At 35.0% G+C, this 21,041-nt stretch overlaps 4 protein-coding genes across 6 annotated transcripts; 1 reads left to right on the forward strand and 3 right to left on the reverse strand.

The window, feature by feature from the left end:
* Window positions 1–6,150: 6,150 nt before the first annotated feature.
* Window positions 6,151–6,477, reverse strand: LOC114737084 (proteinase inhibitor-like; the record flags this gene model as incomplete). Its single annotated transcript, XM_028924980.1, has 1 exon — window positions 6,151–6,477. A coding segment is annotated over one exon (207 nt), but the record flags the coding sequence as incomplete, so codon positions are not given.
* A 2,338-nt stretch (window positions 6,478–8,815) lies between these two features.
* LOC114737086 (DNA repair protein XRCC4-like) lies at window positions 8,816–12,729 on the reverse strand. Of its 2 annotated transcripts, none has more exons than XM_028924983.1 (5): window positions 12,335–12,729; window positions 12,095–12,237; window positions 11,832–11,960; window positions 9,641–9,763; window positions 8,816–9,228 (listed from the first exon to the last, which is right to left on the reverse strand). In XM_028924983.1, exons 1-5 carry the CDS (start codon window positions 12,681–12,683, stop codon window positions 9,007–9,009), a joined length of 966 nt encoding a protein of 321 aa, XP_028780816.1. In that variant the 5' UTR covers window positions 12,684–12,729; the 3' UTR covers window positions 8,816–9,006. The 2 variants fall into 2 exon arrangements, with proteins under 2 accessions (XP_028780816.1, XP_028780817.1); XM_028924984.1 differs by lacking the exon at window positions 8,816–9,228 and adding an exon at window positions 9,236–9,381.
* On the forward strand, window positions 12,721–17,577 carry LOC114737085 (ureidoglycolate hydrolase-like). Of its 2 annotated transcripts, none has more exons than XM_028924981.1 (12): window positions 12,721–12,971; window positions 13,056–13,141; window positions 13,441–13,515; window positions 13,741–13,869; window positions 13,971–14,057; window positions 14,285–14,487; window positions 14,573–14,675; window positions 15,443–15,534; window positions 15,680–15,742; window positions 15,946–16,186; window positions 16,557–16,597; window positions 17,464–17,577. In XM_028924981.1, the coding sequence occupies exons 1-12, from the start codon at window positions 12,738–12,740 to the stop codon at window positions 17,559–17,561; spliced, it is 1,452 nt and encodes a 483-aa protein (XP_028780814.1). In that variant the 5' UTR covers window positions 12,721–12,737; the 3' UTR covers window positions 17,562–17,577. The 2 variants fall into 2 exon arrangements, with proteins under 2 accessions (XP_028780814.1, XP_028780815.1); XM_028924982.1 differs by having other exon boundaries at window positions 14,585–14,675.
* On the reverse strand, window positions 17,570–19,237 carry LOC114737087 (uncharacterized protein At2g34160-like). The gene is made up of 5 exons (XM_028924985.1): window positions 18,998–19,237; window positions 18,669–18,717; window positions 18,372–18,434; window positions 18,210–18,274; window positions 17,570–18,132 (listed from the first exon to the last, which is right to left on the reverse strand). Exons 1-5 carry the CDS (start codon window positions 19,208–19,210, stop codon window positions 18,037–18,039), a joined length of 486 nt encoding a protein of 161 aa, XP_028780818.1. The 5' UTR covers window positions 19,211–19,237; the 3' UTR covers window positions 17,570–18,036.
* Window positions 19,238–21,041: the final 1,804 nt, after the last annotated feature.

The following is a 21,041-nucleotide window of genomic DNA, read 5'->3' on the forward strand; positions in this document are numbered from 1 at the left end:
TCATACTATATTACTATTATTATTGAAAGTTCATCCTCAAGCTTGCCATAATCACAATAATAACCTTTCTTTAATCTGTTGTTTCCGATACGGTAGACTTATTCCAGGTTTTAATTGCAACGGATGATCATGACTTGCTTCTTGGTTACATAAAGGCTTACAACACTTTTTACCCAGCTCGGGTGATACAAATGTTAGCAGTACCTGTAGTCAACAAAGATCCAAAATGAAATCAGAATATTGTGGCCTGTTCATCACTGAGTGGCTTAATAATCATTTAAGTATTGTGCTCTTGTGTATAAAAGCATTGTTGAGTGACTTGAACTTTAGTTTTGTAGATACGCGCCGCATCATTTCTGAAGAATCAGAATGAAGATCGTCAAAAAGACATCACTACCCCCTCACCCTTTTTTTTCTCCAAAAAAAAAAAAAAGAAGATAAAGACATTCCCCTGAGTACCCCTTGCCAAAGTCCGGCGCTAGAGCTCCAATTTTACTGCTCAAGTGCGTTGATACTTGACGTGCTTTTGCATGTTATATATATATATATATATATATAGCAGAGAATGAACAGTGATTATATGCGCATTGGCCGGTTATTTTTGTTGTTTTGATTTCATGCAGTAAAGTTTCTCCTTTAAAACTTATACCTATTAGAAGCCATTTTATTCAAGATACTATCAGGTATTAAATATGAGCACTTCTTCTAAATGGGATTTAAATCTTGGTTTGTCTACCATATCCAACCTCTGCTGGCAAACTAAAGGAATTCATATACACGTGTGTGCGTATATATGCGTGATTTCTAACAGTGAACATGTTTTTTTTTTTTGGGTAGGCATAGAATATTTTCTAATTAAAAATAATTCTATTCAAAATACTGTTGAACACTAATGTAGGCATCTTTTTTTTTTTTAGGGTACATAATGTAGGCATCTTCTTTAGTTAATATATTTCTTTTCATCCATTCAAAAAAAAAATATTTCTTTTGCAATTTGGATGGAGGGCCGGCCCTTTTTTAAAGACAAGGCGGCTTCCTGCAATCTAGGTCCATAAGAGACTAATTCCGCTTCCTGGGTCTTGAAACAAGGAGGCCCATGTTCAAGAACATCTCGCTTCTGAATTGTTTGGTTAAATTCGGGTGATTAAATTTAGCAGAGTATCTTATAAAAATAGTATCAATATGTTAAATAAATAAAAAATTTAACGGATTAAGATCTAATCGAGACCATTTAAACATTAGCATGGGAGAGGTGAAATAGCCGGCTTTTTAGCCGGATTAAAATCTATAATTTTTAGTTGCAACACCGCCATCCAATCCATAGATGACAAAATGCCGGCCGACCGGGATTTTGTACCATAAAGATTGCACAATGATGACAAATCGTATATTAAATTCGAGAAATTGGAAAAAGGTTTTAATTGAGGCAAAATTTATGGAGTATCAATACTTTTTGTACATGAAAATTCATCAAGTTTTTTTTACTAATAAAATTTTTATCAGTATATTGACTTAATCTTTTTTAATCTAAAATTAAAATTCAATATAACAATAGAAATATTTTTCTACTGTCATCAAATATTAGTAGTAATCGGACTCACATGATTTTTCAACTTTCCAACTTCGTCAATTAGAAGATTATCTTTATCATATATATACACTACCTCTCGTGCTTATTATAAAAACTATTTAAATAATTTGAGTAAATTGAGAAAAATAGTCAAATTAGTTATTTATTATAAATGTAAATTAATTTTTTTTAAATATCATTTTTAATCATCACTGCTCTTTGATGGAAACTCCTTTGATATGTGTAATCGATAGGGTTATAAAGAGAGTAAATTTGAAACAAAATGAATCAAGATTTTTTATATATATGATCAAATTAATTCTTCAACTATAAGAATTTTCAAAGGATAACTTGTTTTTGTGTAATTCCTCATTGCTAACGTGATTGTATACATAAACTATAATTAATGCAATAAAACTGTAAACTTACATAGAATTGAACAGTTTTTATTGACCACAAACAACATACACAAGATACCAATGACAGAGAAAATAAAAACAGAATAATGAACTCCTCCTTATTGCATGGCTATGACATGGAGTGTTGAGATGAAGAGTGAAGAACAGATAAGAATGTTCTATCCGATCTTGGGGATCTTAGTAACAATGCCATCACCATTCACCCAAACCCAAACCCTATCGCATCGGAAGTCAGTGATGACTCTGCTTCCTACTTCCACAATTATGGCATTCACCAATGGATTCTCTCTCTCTATTGTTGCTTCTGCTATTTCTCCTTTCTGTCCTACCAACTCTGCCCATGAACTTTTACCTTCACTCACATTAACACACAAAGTAAGATATATATACCAGGAAAAAAGAATAAGAAATATTCAAACATGACCTAACATACGCACTACTTCTAGTCCTAATTGTAAGAATTCGTTTGTAAACTATAAATGAAGTCTTATTATTAAGATCAGAGATAGTGTAACATTATTCTTTGTTACCTTGGCATTTGCTAGACATGTCTTCGACTTAGGGATTTTCCTGCACTATCGATCTCTCTAAAGTTGATGTCTTTCTGTTTGAGATATAATTGCGATGTGTTGCTTTGTACCGAGGGGGCTATTTATAGTAAGGTTTAGGTTGCGTGTTTTGATCAAGCAATGGCCATTTTGACTTCTCTCTCGTCGCCATATGGCAAGCATAATGCTGCGCTTCTATGCGAACATTCATTCAATTGAATTAGTCAATGTTCATGTTTGGCATGCTATTCTGCAATCCTCTTGTTTTCAACTATTTGCATATCCAGCGAAGGGCTAGTTTCTCAGGACGGAACGAACTAAAATTTAAATTCTTATTGGGAGAAATTTTATACTTTACCTCAAGCCTCATTTTATTTATTTATTTATCTTAAATTAAAGAAGATGACAGATAAAAGGAATATCCCAACATGCTAATTAATTATAGGATGGCAATAACTTGTTTTCTCGTTAAATAGACTTTTAAAAGCAGTGAAGTATCAATTAACGTATGATGAATCCTTATAAATCAGTCAAACTATCTTTAAAGTATAATGAAGGGCTTTCAAACGCTTTTTGCTCTTGCTTTAATTTATGCTTATTTTCAAGTTATGAAATCTGATTTTAGATTATCCAGATAATTATAAAAGTCAAATATCTCCAGCTGTAGATGCCTAATAGGATTGGGAAGGGCGAAAACTTTGACTTTCTCTCCCCTCCCCCATCAAAATTTTTAAATGAATAGTTTCATCGGTTCATTCAATGACGCTTATCTGGTTAATGATCATAATTTGTGATTTCATTTACATACACAAGTTTAAATCGGATCGATTCCTTGCTAATGTAAAAAATCATAACAGCAATATATAGTTAAGCTTGCAAACTTAATTTTCTTTAAACTTAAGCTCGCAAGTTTGTAAACTGTAATCCAAACAAACCATTAACTGCTATACTTGCATGCATGCAGTCCAACAAATGCGTATTATTCTCTGAAACAGTCATTAATCCTTGAAACTTACTGCAGCTGATAGATTCTAGTTTTTATCCAAATCATGCCATGCTTTGTTCGAGCTTTTTGTTGTTCTTGTTATTACTAGCTATCACCATTATGATTAAAAGTTTATCCTCAAGCCTACGATAATCAAAATAATCTCTCTTTGTTTCCGTGTGCAGTCGATACGGTGGACTTATTCCAGGTTTTAAGATTGCAATGGATGATGATTACTTGCTTCTTGGTTACATAAAGGCTTACCACTTTTTCCCCAGCTTGGGTTGATACAAAGCATGAAGTCGTTTGGCACAGCTATAATCTTTTTTGGCCGACCTGATTAACAAGCTAATCAGATTGAGAAGGACTGGAAAGTACTAAGTGCATCAATTCAGGAGCCTGATGAAAAGATTTAAACATATGACCACTGGTGCTCTGTCGCAATGAATAATGATAGAATAATCCATCATTAACGTTATTATAATAAAGTGAAGGAGGCATAATGAAAGGGTTACATATTGTAAATTAACCAACTCTGGGGACTCCGGTGACAATTTGTTGGTAGTTAACGATGACGCGTACTCGGTCGCATAAGAAATCATGAGTCACAACAGATCCTTCTTTCACAGTGGTGGCTCTCACTCTTTCATTTTCCCTCTCTATTATTACCTTGGCTGCTTCACCGTTTGTCCCTACCAATTCTGGCCACGACCTCTTCCCTATGTGCTTCCATCACCTTTTAATTCATTCCTTTCATTCCTTCCTAGCAGAACGTATAATATACATATATGTCCACAGAGAAGGGGGGGTGGGAGATCAGAAAGCGAGCGATTTAGGAAAAGAAGTAACCTGGGCAGCTTGACGCCTTCCTGCACCTTTTGCCTCTGATCTTCTGATGGTGATGAACCTATATATTTACTGCTCAACTTAGTTGCTACTTAACATCCTTTATATTTTATATAATAATCCTCAGATTATAAATAAAAAATTTATTTTGCAGTGTAATCTACATTAAAAAATGAGTTTTATATTTATTATTTAGGACCGCATCGGATGAGTATATAATAGCAGAGATTCGTACAGACCCAAGTCATGAATGAACAACGATTATATGCGCATTGGCCTGTCATTTTGTCGTTTTGATTTCATACAATAAAATTCCCCTTTAAAACTAATGAAATTCATATGGCTCACAGCGTGATTTCATGAATGAGCAATTATTGAGCATACGCTTCGTTTGTTTCTCCCTTTGTCTCTGCTTTTGTTTTTTTCCTTTTTATTTTACTTAAAGGGATGGCACGAGGTTATAAATGCGTTGGGGGAAAAAAGCACAAGGTTATAAATGAGATTGAATTTGCCACCTGTCACTTAAAAACCAGTTTTCGTACCACTAGACTTCAAACTAAAGCACTTCTACTTGTTTTAGTTTTCTTTCCATCTTCGTTTTTTCCTTATCTCCTGGCCTAAATTTACTCTAGGAGAGCTTCGGATATTTCGATGGAAAATAACAAAAAAGATACCATTAAAATATCACAATCCCAAATTGGAATTAATTTCAATAATCTCAAATTAGTTTATTGGACTCGTGCACCTAAAAATTAGTAATAATACATTGGCTCAAAATATACAGAATCTGTAATGTTCCAATTTCACATTGTACCTCTTTTTTTTTTTAATATAATCTTTAGTTCTTCAAATTTACTCTCATTTTGGTTCTGGTCCCTCAAATTTTAAACCATAGGTTTTGGTCCCTGAAGGGGCAAAATAACTCAAGTTTTTAGTGGATTATAGGGACTAATATTATAAATGAAAAGGAATTTGAAGGACTAAAATCAAAATTTTTAATTGCGATTTTTCCAATTTAAAAAGTAGTACTGGAGAAGGTGAAAATGTGAAATAGCTGGCTTTATTGTCAGAAAACTAACAGCCAACAATGACTCCATCCAGTCCAGAGATGATAAAAGGCCGGCCAGATTAGATGACAAACGGGGAAAAAAAACATCAAACGGACGTACGAATTGCCAGAATATTATCTTTATTAATTATTATATATTTCATTTTCAAAAAATAACTCATTTTGGGGTGATTTTATCATTGTGTACCCTCTATTCTAAATACTCATACGGTCCTCAATATAAGATTTATTTAATTAATTTGATTAGATTAAAAAAGTTAAGTAAGTTAGTTAATTATAAGAAATATGACATGTTTTTCTTAAAATACTATATTCATCTTTCTTAATATCCTCCATTCCTTACTTATTTGATTATGATTGAGGGAGTTTCCATATAGGTAAATTAGGAAAAATTGATAAATATGAAAAATAGGTCTTATATTTAGGATCAAAATTAACTTAACAATTAGGTCCTATATTAATGATTGGAGGAGTATAAAATATAATTTGTAATGCAAACTATATTATAAACTAGATTTTATATTCAAAGCAAGAGGTAGTATAAACAAATATGTACTATGACTTTTGAACAAAAAGAAACACGTACTAAAACTGTAAACTTGTTGGAGAGTTGAATTTTTTACATAACACGCTTGTAATTATTGACCACGAACAACATGCACGCAAGTTACACAACGACGAGATGAAATTTAATTGGATAGAAAATAAAAACTGAATAATGAACTCCTTATTCCATTACCGTGACATGGAGTAGAGCTAATGAAGAGTGAAGAATAGATAACGATAATAACAATGAAGAGATTATTAGTAGAGAAGGTGGAGGTAGCCTTGTTCTATCCGATCTTGGGAATCTGAGTAACAATGCCATCACAATTCACCCAAACCCAAACCCTATCGCATCGGAAGTCAGTGATGACGCCGGATCCTTCGTCCACAATTATGGCGTCCACCAATGGATTCTCTCTTTCTATTGTTGCTTCTGCTATTTCTCCTTTCTGTCCTACTAGCTCTGGCCACGAACTCTTACCTTCACTCACATTAACACACAAAGTAAGATATATATATATATATATATATATGTATATAAAGAACAAAACAAAAAACCAAACAAGACCTAACATATATAACGTTCGTCTCTGTTACGTATCTTGGCATTCGTCAGACATGTCTTCGGCTTGGGGATTTTCCCGCACTATCAACCTGTCTAAAGTCTATATCTTTTGTTTGGGATAATTGTGATGTACTGCTTTGTACGTAGATGGGGCTATTTATAGTAAGGTTGAGGTTGCGTGTTGAAGACGTAATTAATTGCCATTTCTGACTTTCTCTCTCGCCATATCACAAGCTTTGCTGTACTCTTATGTGCACATTTATTCAATTGAATTAGTCAATGTTCACGTTTGGCACACTATTCACCAATCCTCTTGTTTTCAACCTTCCCCGTATCGTTTCTCATTCATGCTTACGTATATAAACACATTATTGGAAAGCTTATCCTTTAGCTCTATCCCCATTTTCTATGTATTTATTTATTTTAAAGAAGAAGATAGACAAATAGAATATTCCCACGTGCTCATTATATAATTACAGTTCGACTTGTTTTTTCGTGAATAGACTTTGAAAAACACTAAAACTATCAATTAACAAGATGAATCCTCATAATCCAGTCAAACTATATCAATTATATATGCCAAAAAGCCATGTACAAGAAGTTACAAGTCCTTCATCAATCTATAAATTATAATAAAAGGGCGTTCGAATATGCTCTTTGCTTCACGCGATTGCTTTAATTATGTGCTTATTGTCCCATCTCATAAAAGCCAAACTAGATTTATTATAGGGAAAATTTCACTGTAGGACCGCAGAAGACAATTAATTTCAAAGAGCCCCCAAAACTTTCTGAAACTTCACTGCAGGACCAAGGGGGCAAACTGATATTAATTCCACAAAGAAAATGACGCTATTGCCCCTCATAATACTTATTGCAGGGTGACATGTAAATGGACTAATTTCAGTTGTAAATAAAGGTATGTATGTTGCAAATTGACTAGTCCCACTTGCAAATGGGCTCTCTCACACTTATTCACCCACAGGCACCTTTTTCAGGTGAATGAGGTGATATGTAAATGGACTAATTCTAATTGTAAATAAATGTATGTATATTGCAAATTGACTAATTCTACTTGCAAATGGACACTTCCACACTTGTTCACTCACGGAGACCTTTTTCAGGTAAAGGAAGTGACATGTAAATGGACTAATTTCAGTTGTAAATAAATATATGTATTTTGCAAATTGTCTAGTTCCACTTGCAAATGAGCTGTCCCACACTTGTTCACCCAGACACATTCTTCAGGTGAAGAAAGTAATATGTAAATGGACTAATTTTAATTGTAAATATATCTATGCATGTTGTAAATTATCTAACCTCACTTGCAAATGGGTTCTCCCATACTTGTTCACATGAGGGGCAATAGAGTCATTTTTTTTGTGGAATTAATATCAGTTTGCCCCTTGGTCCTGCAGTGAAATTTCAGAAAGTTTTGAGGGCTCTTTGAAATTAATTGTCTTCTGCGGTTCTACAGTGAAATTTTCCCTTTATTATATTACCCAGAAACTTATAAAAGCCAAATATCTCCATCTGTAAATATACTTGATAGGATTGGGAAGGGCAAAAGGATTGACTTTCTCTCCCCTCCTCCCTCTCAAAGTTCTTTAAATGAATAGTTTCAGTTCATTCAATGACTCTTTCCTGGTTAATGATCGTAATTTGGGATGTCATTTTACATTAAAAAAAATGATAAATCGGATTCCTTGTCAATGTAAAAGACGCCTGTACTTAAGTTTGCAAACTTAATTTAAACTAGAGCTCCCAATAATGTCTTTATTTCCGTGTGTAGCCAATATGGTAGACTTATTCCAGGTTTTAAGATTGCAATCGATGATTACTACCTGGTTCTTGGTTACATAATGCTTGCCACCCTTTCCCCCGTTCGTCTTTTTCACCTTCCTTCACGGAAAAGAAAAATATATGGAGTTGTTTTGAACAGTTGGCAATAGCTGCAGTCAACAAAAATCCAAAATGATATCAGAATATTCTGGCCTGTTATTACTGATTGGCTTGATCATTCAGTGCTGTGCTCACGTAAAAGCATTCTCGAGTGACTTGAACTTTAGTTTAGTGAAGACCGCATCATTTCTAAGGGATAATGGATGGGGTGATAACAGATCATGGAGCTTTCAAGAGTTACGGACTCGTCGAAACTCAGAACAATCTGACGATGAAATCGCAAGTTCACCACAGCCCAAGGGTGTTCTGTGCTTTGTCAAATGGGAAAATGCACCTCTCTCAGAAATGTGATCTGGCATGATAAAATATTTTGAATGTCATTGGATGACACCTTTTGCTTAGGATATGAAACCAGATGTGTTAACCATTCATAGTACAATATGGTCTTAGTAAGTTTCTTCTTATAGAAGACATATAAAGCTCGATATGGTAGAGAAGAGTGACAATATACACAGGGATCCATTGACATATGGAACTAATGACGAGAAAAATGGTCAGTTCAGGTGGACATTGCAGTTCTCTTTCGGTTTGATTGAGACGGCTTGGTTGCCGAAACATCCTTTGAACTGAAAGGGGCATCCTCTTCATCGCTTTCACCATCAAAACTTTCAGTTTTGTCTGTGTCTTGCTCCTGAGGAGATTTTTCAGTAGCTTTTCCTTTAGAGATCTGATCTCGAAGCTCTCTCAGTTTCGCTTTCTTGGAATTCAAGACTTCTAGAAACTGGAGCAGACAATGACCTGGTCAGTCGACTCATTCCTAATAATGTATGGAAAAAGGAAAAGCGAGAGCAACAACCAATACTGCCTTCAGTAGGAATGCGGACCAAGCACAGCAATACTTCAAAGGATCAGACTTGAGGGCATTTTCTTGTACCTTCTTATTACCAGGTAATTGAAACATGACAAGTCCAACATTTTGATAATATCAAAACAAATGTGTTTAAATGAGAAAACATACCAAAAAAACAAAAAACACACTTGTCATATTATTAGAGAAAAAACTCATTTTATTTTAGTTTAAAAACCTAATAACAACGATACAATTAACTACATTCAAGTTTCTCCCACCTCAAATCAACCAGCAGAAAGGTAAATGAAACAGCTCTAAATTGAAGTGAGAGTTCAGAAGTGACCTTAGCATAGATTTCAGATTCAAATTCCACTTTTTCGTTGGCGAATCTTTCACTCTGGGATAAACACTTCTCAGCTTCCACTTTCATCCTCTCAAAAGATTCAGTTTTTCTGACAACTTCTTCCTGTGGTAAATGTAGGCATGCACAATTATGATGTTCAAAATAGGGGAAAAGAGAGGCCTTGTCTGAGCCAATGCTATTTATTTTATAAAATGGTGAATCATACAATCATCCAACAAGACACTGAACAAGTGATCACTTTCCCTAAATCATGCTCTTAAAGGACTTAAATTTATGGTGGCAAAAAATGGTGGAAGAAAACAAACCAATCTATTTCCCATTATCATAAAATATGTTCAATTTTTTTGAACCATCAACCTGGAATATTTGTTGGAATGAAATATGTTTATCCCTTATTTCTGTAATAAAAAATAGCAGCCACATGATAGTTTTCCAACTTATTGGCTTGTTACTCAACTCAACTGCCCCTAAGTTATACTACCTCCAATTCTAAATATAAGAGCTAGTTAGCAGTCCTAAATATAAAATCCAAATCTCTTTTGTCTCCTAAATTTATAATATGTTCTCAAAAATATCCCTCTTAATTGTAAGGTATTTCCGCCCAAATATAGTTTCAATATACATGATTGAATGAGAGTAATTTAAGGAAGTCAATATACATTTGTTACAAATAACTAACTTAATTAATTTCTTAATCTCCTTAAATTAGTTATCTAGCTCTTATATTAAAGACCGGAGATAGTATATACTTTCTAGTCCAAACAAATAATGTCACATACATGGGAAACACTCCTTGATAACGTGGGACACCATGGGAAATGTATTTGAACTTTAACGTCGAATTTCAGGTTGGAAAAATGAATACAAGAGGCATGGACATGTATTCAGGTGCGTTTATCAGGGATAATTTTCTTATAAGAAGCTCAAACACATGGCAGGGCATCCAATAAGTGGTAAATGCTTATAACCCAAAAAAATCCAGAGGACTTCATACAAGATGAAGACAAAAGCCTCGACCAAACTATCAAGCTAAACCCATTCTCAAGAATCAGGAATCGTCAAGCCATGCCAAGCCTAAGTTCGTAAGGCAAAGCACAGCTGAGTTCATTTCACATGAATTTTGGAAACCAACAAGATTTGGTTCAGGATTGCCCCTTGTTATGTTTGGGGCAACGAGACTAGACATGTCACAAACAGGAAGAAGTGGGCTTAAAAAGATTACATTAAAAGGGAAAAAAAATACAAGGAGCATTCTTGCATGAATGCTAATCAAGAATATGATCTATCTGCTTTCTCTGACCTCATGTAAGAGGCATCAAGTTCTTTTCACTCAATCAACCATGGTTGGTGTTTTCTCCCTTATTCAACCAAGGCACTAAGCAACAAAACATAAAGTCATTTTTCTATAACATTTTCCTTCATTTTGACCTCATACCAATCGATGATACTGAAATATCTTATTTTTCCTAGCTTTCCTACTCCCCCATACCACCTTTTAAGTATCTCACCATGATAGTCTTCAAATTTGTCTTCAATCATTTGAACTCATGCTCTTTTCAATTTTTAGGTTGCATTGGATATCCACAACCTGGGAAGTGAAAAATGGGATGACTAGGGAATGAATTCAAGGACATCAAGCTTGCCTTGATCTTAGAGAATGAAGCTAGTACCACGAAAGCTATTCACTTATTGGCTAAATTCATGTTCTTTTAACTTTCAGAAGTGATTGGATAAGTCAATCTCTTCCACAGACAATAATAATCAATTTGATCATTTAAAACTTTACGCAAGCTGTCTGTCACTTATCGCAAGTTTAGTGATCCCATTTCTTCGGTTGGGTTCAATTAGCATAAACTTTCTAATAGTTGCTCACAATTCTAACATAAATATACTCTGGAAAGCGCGGCAATCAAAATAAAAGAAATACTGCTATCTACACTTGTTGATCAACATGTTTGAAATAAGCCTGATACCAGAGAGGACAGTTTAAATCCCCATGTAACTTTTTATCCGGCAGAGCAAACCAAATATGCCTAAATATGACATCTCCAACATAACGCTCACCACAAACAAACTATTAATATGTACAGACAAGTGGATGCAATAAGGTGACTGTGACAACATTTGTTTAAAACATGCATTCATGAATCAGAGTAATGCAGAGTCTTACGCTAAGCGTTATATTTGCATCCATGAGAAAGTCCAGTATTTCCGCTGTCGTTTTCTTACTATTAGGAGACTGCTGACATTTCCATCTCCACTGCAACTTTGTTCCTTCCTTCTCGAATGTCCATGACAACTGCTTAACATTCAGAGAATACACACACGGGAAAAAGTAGTTCTTTTGGTCAAACTGGATACCGTAGAATTTTAAACCTTCGAAGACAATCAACATTAGCAGTTACTGCTGGACAAAAAGATATTAGCACTTACTCTTTTATGCCCATCACCGGCATCAGCGAATCCGTATATAGAGTCAGGTTGCTGAAACCCTAAGTATTGCTCAGCCAATCGCACATACTCCGACACTGGCTGGTCCCACTGAGTAGCCCGCTCTTTGACCTCCTCCTCCGACGCTAACAAAACACAGTAAGAGAAAAAAGAAGAATAAGAACTTCATTTTATAATTGCTCGAAGCAATTAAAGACTCTAATCGAGAAAAGATATCGCTACCATGACAAACCCAAGCATTGAAGCCATCTGTTATGGAGAGGTCAAAGCGGGTATCATACCAAGTACCCTTCACAAATATGGGTTCAGCATCTGTGGGGTCGCCGGTATTAGGAAGCTGTAGCTTTAAGCATGTGTGTCTCTTTGCCTCCATTCCTGAGTTGTCGTCTTCCTCTATGAGAATCTGGAAGTGGGAAAGTTTGTGGCTTTTCCCGCCTTCTGTTCCTCTTCGGTTCAAAACCGTGCGGTAACTACGTTCACCGTTCCTTCCCCGCTGAGTGTCGGGTAGTATACAATGAGGGCACTTAAGTATTTGCCATTTTCTTATATTTATCCCTTTTGGTCTTTTCATGTCACGAGGGCATATTCCCAGGGAACACGTGCAGAGGCATCTGATAGGCCCTGAATGGCTGATGATCAGCTCAATTATCACAAAAAATCCGGGAAAATGATGATAACTCCAGGGCTCTTGGTTCTTCTCTTGGTATGTTCTTTTTCTGCAATCTCAACTCACGGAGATGAAGACCCATCAATCAGAACAATGGAGGAATTCTCCGGTTATCCAATTCACGAACCTGATTCTTCTATTCCAAGTTCGGTTTCTTCATTATACGTTGATGCCCAGAATCTGCAGAAGCAGGTAGTGAACTAATATTCGATGAATTGACTACAATGGTTGGTGGTCTTCTACTCTTCTAACATTTAGAACTGTACTCGTTCGTAGATTGATGAGCTCTCGAGCTTCTCTGATACACCTGCCCCGTCAGTAACCAGGGTCTTGTATACTGAAAAGGATGTTTTAGCTCGCAGGTATGTAAGATTAGATTGATGTATGCTGTTTTGTGCGACGATTACGATAAGCAGGAAATTGGTACAGTTGCTTATTGTTATACATAAGATGACGGGTGTAAACTTCGTCGAACATTAATAAAATGGGTGAAACTAAGATACTATTTAAAACAGAATAAATGGAAACATGAGTGGCATTTGCGGTCTTTTCTGTCCCCTGTCGGTAGAAAAAAATTGGTTAATTTATGTATAATATTATCTTCTTTGAATGTATATGTTCCTATCTTTGGTTAGACCTTGTTCTTGTCTTCCATCTGTAGGTATGTTAAAAACTTGATGGGACTTGCTGGTCTTTCAGTTAGAGAGGATGCTGTGGGTAACATATTTGGTCGTTGGTAAGTCTCTACTTGTTCTTCACACATGGTTCATTATATTTTACAGCGAACTACCTCTCACCTAATATTTGAAGCCAGGGATATCTCTGATCTCTATATTTTTGTTAGTTATCCCTGACTTGATTATCAAGCTTATATTAACTTTAGTCTTCCGAAAACTTAGTTACGGAGTAACTGTAATTAACTAGCTATACTAAGGCCCCTATATTCTATCACTTTATGCAGGGTTGGCCAAGAACCCGAGCTTGCTGCAGTTGCAACAGGTTCTCACATTGATGCTATCCCTTATTCTGGTAAATATGATGGAGTTGTTGGGGTTTTAGGTGCCATAGAAGCCATCAATGTCCTGAAAAGGTAATTTTATCTGAATTCTGGAGATATTAATTTTCTGTGCCCATTCACTGTCCACTTTGGTCAACTAGTAATAATTTTCGACGTTGAATGAACTGTCACAGGTCTGGATTCAAACCTAGAAGGTCGTTGGAAGTCATACTATTTACTTCCGAAGAGCCTACACGCTTTGGTATCAGCTGCTTGGGAAGGTCAGCAACACCCTTAATTTCTGTCCTATAATAGGACTCATACTTTGGGGAAGTCTTTTTATCTTATTTATAAATTATAAATTGTAAATCATAAATCATAAACCCTTAATTCACTTCTGTTACAACTTATAATATTTCCACTTTTTCAGATTGACTACAACATGGATCAACATGTCATTTATTGACTTGTATTCTGGTTTGATTTGAATTGTGTCTTTTATGGACAGCCGCTTGCTGGCTGGGAGCGATAATCTTGTGAAAGCTCTTAGGACAACAACTGATAGTCAAAACATATCCTTTTTAGATGCTGCAAGATCTGCTGGATATGCAAAATATGAAGATGACTTGTCGAGTGTATTCTTAAGCAAAGGAACGTATTCTGCTTTTATAGAACTGCACATAGAACAAGGTCCTATTCTGGAAGAAGAAGGTACAATTGACTTTGAATGTTCTAGTTCTAGTCCTTGCCTCAGCTATAGCTTCAGTGACCATCTATAATTGTTTCCTTGACCCAGGCATATCTGTAGGCATAGTTACGGCAATAGCAGCCCCAGCAAGCCTGAAGGTCGAATTTGAAGGCAATGGTGGCCATGCAGGCGCTGTCCTAATGCCTAACAGGTAGTTACTGTGTTTAAATGCGATTTTTTTGGTTGTTGTTTTGGGGTTGGGGATTTGCACTTTGACTTCAACCTTTTATTTCAGTAGGACAAAATTTCTTCTTTTTAGTGATTTATTTAGGTCCTTTCATAATGTTGAGTGAAAGGGTAATAGTTTTCAGCAGCTTACTATTTGGCTAAAAGAATTATTTAAAAAGAAAAAAACTATCACCTGATCCTTTAAGTGTCATACTTAGTAATTTGAATTTTCAAGTATGTTTCTTTTATTAAATTGTTGGTTTGAATTACCAGAATGTGCACGCATCTGTTATTAACTGTTTGCTGGAAAAGGAGGCCATGTTCGTAATTTGACTAAGATGTGATGCAAGTTGAAGTATCGAATTGGTAAATAATGAATAAACAAAGCACTAATTTTTTTTCAAATATTGAAAATAAGGAACTATATTGGATAAGTTTATATATTTGAGTGGGTAAAATGTTAGTTTAGAATTATCGTCAAGGCGATTCCGTAAATTTTGATGAAAAGAGCAGTAGCATTCAATAGCATGCTGTCTCTTGAGCACATGAAGTTTGACACTTGGGTATTTTAATTTTCGAGTTTTCTTTAATATTTTACCCTCCAATATACTATTGCACAGCAAATACTGAAAATAAACTTTGATCCCTTTGAGCATTGTGCTCCAGTATTCTGATCCCTTGTGAAATTAAAGTAACATAACGAACTCTTAACGATTTAGTTATAATTTCTCTAAACATCGTATGGAGCAGAAATGATGCTGGACTGGCAGCTGCTGAGTTAGCCCTTGCTGTTGAGAAACATGTATTGGAATCTGGTTCTATTGATACTGTTGGTACAGTCGGTAAGTAGTATTTCCTTCACACGTAAGCATATTCTTTTACACTGACTCCATGCCCTTGATATGTTTTGAACAACCCCAGCTCCACGAACAATTGATCTTTGATCTATAACTTTTTATTTATAATTAACTTCTCCAATGTCTAAAGGCATCCTAGAACTGCATCCTGGAGCAATCAACAGTATCCCCAGCCGGTCCCACTTGGAAATTGGTGTGTATCTAAAGAACAACTTTGGCATACTTGGCTTAATTACAATATGTTTAATTACTTGGAGTTTTTTCCATATAATGGCACTGTACAATTTCAGTGGGATATCTATCTACATATGTTGCGGTTTTGCTTAATCTTCCGATGGATAATCCAAGCTACCAATACCTTATACCTTTTTCACAATTTTGAATTTGTTGTGGCAGACACAAGAGATATCAATGAAGAACGAAGGAACCAAGTTATTGAGAAATTTCACCAATCAGCAATTAGAATTGCCAAAACCCGAGGTGTAAGGCTTTCAGAGTTTCATATCATCAACCAGGATCCACCGGCAACTTCTGCTGAAGAAGTCATAAAGGCGATGGAAACTGCAACAAGAGAGCTCAACCTGACGAGCAAGCTGATGATTAGTAGAGCCTACCATGATTCCCTGTTTATGGCCAGGTAATTATTGAGTTGATAGACACGTTTTTGACAAAAACGAAGTTTTGTTATGTGGCAGCCAAATTTGAAATTTTATTTTGGCCAGTTAATCTTCACCCGTGGACCCAGCCTTAACAAAAATGAAAAGAAATTAATAAATTTGGGTAGGTGAGAGTAAGAGAAGAGTTTTTTTAGGAGCACTACTCTGTTAAGCTGTTTTGATCCTGCTCTATCTGGTTTGTTCACAATATTGACGCAAGCCTTATTGGCACGACCGCAGGAGCTAACTGAACTGCTCCAGCATATAACTATAGTATTATTAACTATACAAAGCAATGCTCATGTTACGTTAGATAAATGTCTGGTGCTGATTAGCTTCGTGCTACTGCAGGTTGTCTTCAATGGGCATGATCTTCATCCCATGTTACAAAGGTAAGCACTCTTAGGGTGTGTTTGGTATGAGAGAGGGGAGGGAGGGGGAAGGATTTTAATCATTTCCCCTTATTTGGCAACACACAAATTTTAGGAGAGGAGGAAAAATTTTAAAAAATTTTCCTTCCCCTCCCCTCCTCAACCTCCCCTCCGAAATTGGGAAGATTTGGAGGGAAAGAGTAATATTTTACTATGTTGTGACTATTATGCTCATATTTTGCCATGTTGTGACCATTATGCCCATATTTTAAACAAAATAAGGGCAAAATTGTTCATATTAAAATATTTTTCCCTCCCCTCCCCTCATGAACCAAATAAAGTAATATTAAAACTCTTCCTCTCCCCTCTTTTTTTATAAATCCAAACAAAGTAATATTAAAATCCTTCTACTCTTCTCCCCTCCCCTCCATTAAAATCTCTCCCCTCCCCTTCCTCTCATTAAGCCAAACAGACTCTTAAATTCTTTTCTAGTCTATAATCATGGTAATAAAAGAGGACGAATAAATAGTTTGTGCTTTTCTAATGTAATAATTGATTTAAACATAAACAACAACTTTCGAAAAGTATGTTTAATTATATGTAATTTTGTACTCTTGAAGAATGTATTGCCATGAACCCTATCTGCTTCTATCTATGAGGCACTGATCTTGCATGCATAAGGATGCAATCCATGTGCCCGCAACTTGAACGTGGAAGCACTGATTTTTTATTTTGAATGTTGATACATTCACACGAACGCAGACTTTCCAGTCCGAACTTGCTGAATGGGGAGCTTAAGCAATTTATCTTCTTCTAATATTTGAATCAAGCCAAAAAAAAAAAAAAGGATTTATCATCATTCTCATATATCTTGTTTATTTATGCAGGATACAGCCATAAACCTGAAGAGTTTGCCAGCATTCAAGATATGTCAAATGGCGTTAAGGTTTTGGCTCTCACCCTGGCCAAATTGTCCCTTCTATAAGATCTTCTGTAATGGCTGTGTATTGTCTATGGGATTTGGGATGTACTCTTCTGCGGATACAACCTAATGTTTAAAGAACCTTTAACTTGAATGTGCATGAGAGTGACCCGGAGAAAGAGAGAAAGGTCTGATCCTTCTAAAATATATTCCATCATATGGCAGAAATACGAAAACTGTATCTATAAGAAACAAGGAACACTTCTTACATGGATAAAATGGAAGTACATTTACAATGAGTAGCAGAAACGAATTGCCCCTCATTAGGTCACAAAAACGAAACAATCATACAAAAGGAACATGTGCTGATTACTGTGGTGGTAGAATCCAGTTGCTTATGCTCCAAGCAGAAGGTTACCGTATCTCTTCATGATTAGGATGGCAGAATCATTAATTGTGATTTCCTTATCAGCTACTCAGTTGTATATCTATCCAACAATGTAAATGGTGAAAGACAAGAAAATGAAGCTCCGTGGCCCTACTCTGTTATGGCCTTCTTGTTAGCGTCTTTTTTAGTCGTTGTAGCACCATTAATTTGGTCCATTTGTCCAGCTTTTACCAGCAGAATCTCAATCTGTGGAAAGGAGTAATTGAGTCAGCAGCATTTTATGTTTGAAAAGAATCTATACGTCAGTTGAGGAGATGAAGCACCTTGGCCTTGTGAAGCAGCCGGCCTCTTTGGTCTCCCTTAGAGGCAACAGTAGATATAGCGACATCTGGATCATTCACCATATGAAAAGCAAGCAATCCCATTAAATCATGAACATTTTTTTCATTGACAAGTTTAGGGTGGGGAAGGAATAGAGATCTTACTTTTCTCAATAGCCAAACCATTGCGTTTCAAGTTCTCAGAGATGATTATAAGCGTCGTAATAGCTGAATTCAGTAGTCAAGAGAATGAAGCTAGTAAATGATAGATAATGGATATATGCATCGCATGGGAAGTTGAAACATCATCCAACGGCTATTGGCATTAATTCATGAACAATCTATCACAAACACGATTTATAATTTTAATATTCTCGTCCAGCTTTATATATGCGACTGTAGGTGGAGATTGAAAAGGAAAATATTTATCGGGGCAACATGCTTCAAGACATTATATTATACCTGTGCCCAGTGCAGAGAGCTCAACGATGTTATACTGATTCAGGAATTTCTGCATTCAAAAGAAATGCCACATCAAAACCTTAACAAGCATTGAATAATATCCAATTCTTTATGCTCTTAACCCATTCTAAAGTCCAGACTCTACTAATGCAAACGAGAGAAAAATGAGAAGGCCTTCGAATACATTGTTAAACGCCAAGAAACAGAGATGAGAATGAACTGCTATACCAAAAAGAAAACTGAATAGAAAATTAGATCTTGCATCTTTCTTTGGTTCCTCGCGCCGGGAAAAGAAGATGCATAAAATGAAGCGAAGAATTGAAAAATACCTTGGCAAGATTGATGTAAAAGATGAGGGGTTTCTTGCTACTGGAAACATGAATTTGGTGATCCTTCCTGAGATAAAACTGGGGCTCAGCTGTAACGGTGGCAGTGGCAGTCTCACTGCCTTCATTAACAGCGTTGTGCTTCTCGTGCACGCCATTCTTGAATTGTTCTCCAGCAGCGTTCTTGCACTCAGAAACAACCACGATCGCGTCCATTGAATAATACTCTGTGATCTTCCACTTTCTTTCTTAGAAGCTCCGTGACGAAGGAAGGAGGTTACGCGCAGGTGGGGGCTATTTATAAGGGATCACGGCCTGCTAACGACGCCACTAACCACTTAAAAACTGACTGGTTCTCTTCCGACGGATCATAATTTTGGCCGCTGACACCCAACAACGCAACAGAACTGAATTTACTTGTAACTTGAAACACTCTGTTTTCAATACATTTCATGCAAATATTTATTTTCTTATAAATGTAAATTTAGAATAAAAAAAGTTATTACTTAAAAATTATAAATAATATATGTTTTGTTCCAATTACATAGGAATATTCCAAGTAGTTAGTTGAATAATTTGAGTTGATTAAAAAAGTTTGTTAAGTTAGTAATTTGTAATAAATAGGTATTATTTTTCTTAAAATATTTTTTACTAATAATATGTATTAGCTATAACTATCATTTGATGAAACATTTAACATGTGCAAGTACTATAAAGACTACTTTAAAAAATATAAATAAATATGAGATATAAAGTGGATTAAGGTCTTATGTTAAAGACCAAATTGAATATGAAACTAACTCTTATATTAAGAATAGAGGTATTATTACTCAACAATGGACAAACAATTCTTTTTTTTTGGCAAGTACAGGTATCTTTCTATTGGAGCCTTGGAGGCAATCTTGTTCGATGTACTATTGAATACTAAATGTAGATATTTCTCCTAACGAGAATTCAAATCTTGATTCACCATTGCGAGGGATTAACTCTTTCTGCTAAACTTAATTCGTGTTGTTAATGGACAAACAATCCGGTACATGAGTATTAAATTCGAGTGCTCCATAAACAATAACAATTACAATATGGCTCGGATCTAAATGACTGTTTTCTTTCTTTTACTTTTTCCCCCATTTTGATAAAATAATATTCCTCTAGTTCTTAAATATATAAGACATATTTAACTAATTTAATTAAATTAAGAAAATTAAGTAAGTTAGTTAATTATAAAAAAATATGATATATTTTTCCTAAAACACGATGATCATTTTCCTTAATATCTCCCCTTCCTCTTCTACTTGATTGTGGTTGAGAGAGTATCCGTAGGGGTAATTTAGAAAAAACAGATAAATATCAAAAATAGTTCTTATATTTAGGATCAAAATAAAAACCAAAGGAGTAACTATTTTCTTTCTTTTTAATTAGGCTTTAATTTGACTTAAAAGATGAGCTAATAAAAATGCGAAGATCGCAGTGATTTTTTCTACCAGATTTAGTTGTTATAATTGCGAGATTCCAACGAATGAAAATGGAAAAAATACCAAAAACAGAATTATGAAATTATCATTTCCTAATCTAGGCATCTAAAAATTGAAAATGACAGATAAAGAAGTGATACCTGATCTGGTATTTGGTAAATATAATTAAATGACTAAAATATTTTTGCATCAGATTTAGAAGGAGAAAAACTGTCAAAGTTGTCATTTCCTCTTCACAACTTGTTAATAAATAACTTATTATTGTCAGGATATTTCTTATCATTTGCAATTTAACACTTATTATTACCAGTTCATAATTTCTTAATAAACTTTTTGATACAAGAGCATTTTGGTTATTTAATTACATTTACAAAATACCATATCAGACACAACTTTCTCTCTTAAGATTTTAAAGTATTAGGTGCTAATTTAAAATATAATATTTTTCAACTTATTTATTTATCATATTCCCATGAAAATATGGTTCGGTGCATTGAGAATGACAACCTTTGTCGTTATTAATCAAATCTTTTGTTTCTCTTTACTAAAATATTATTTCTGATTATTAATAT

The sequence above is a fragment of the Neltuma alba genome, unplaced genomic scaffold (genome assembly GCF_004799145.2).
Source record: "Neltuma alba isolate B1F8T4 unplaced genomic scaffold, ASM479914v2 tig00013405_pilon, whole genome shotgun sequence".
Classification (NCBI taxonomy): domain Eukaryota; kingdom Viridiplantae; phylum Streptophyta; class Magnoliopsida; order Fabales; family Fabaceae; genus Neltuma; species Neltuma alba.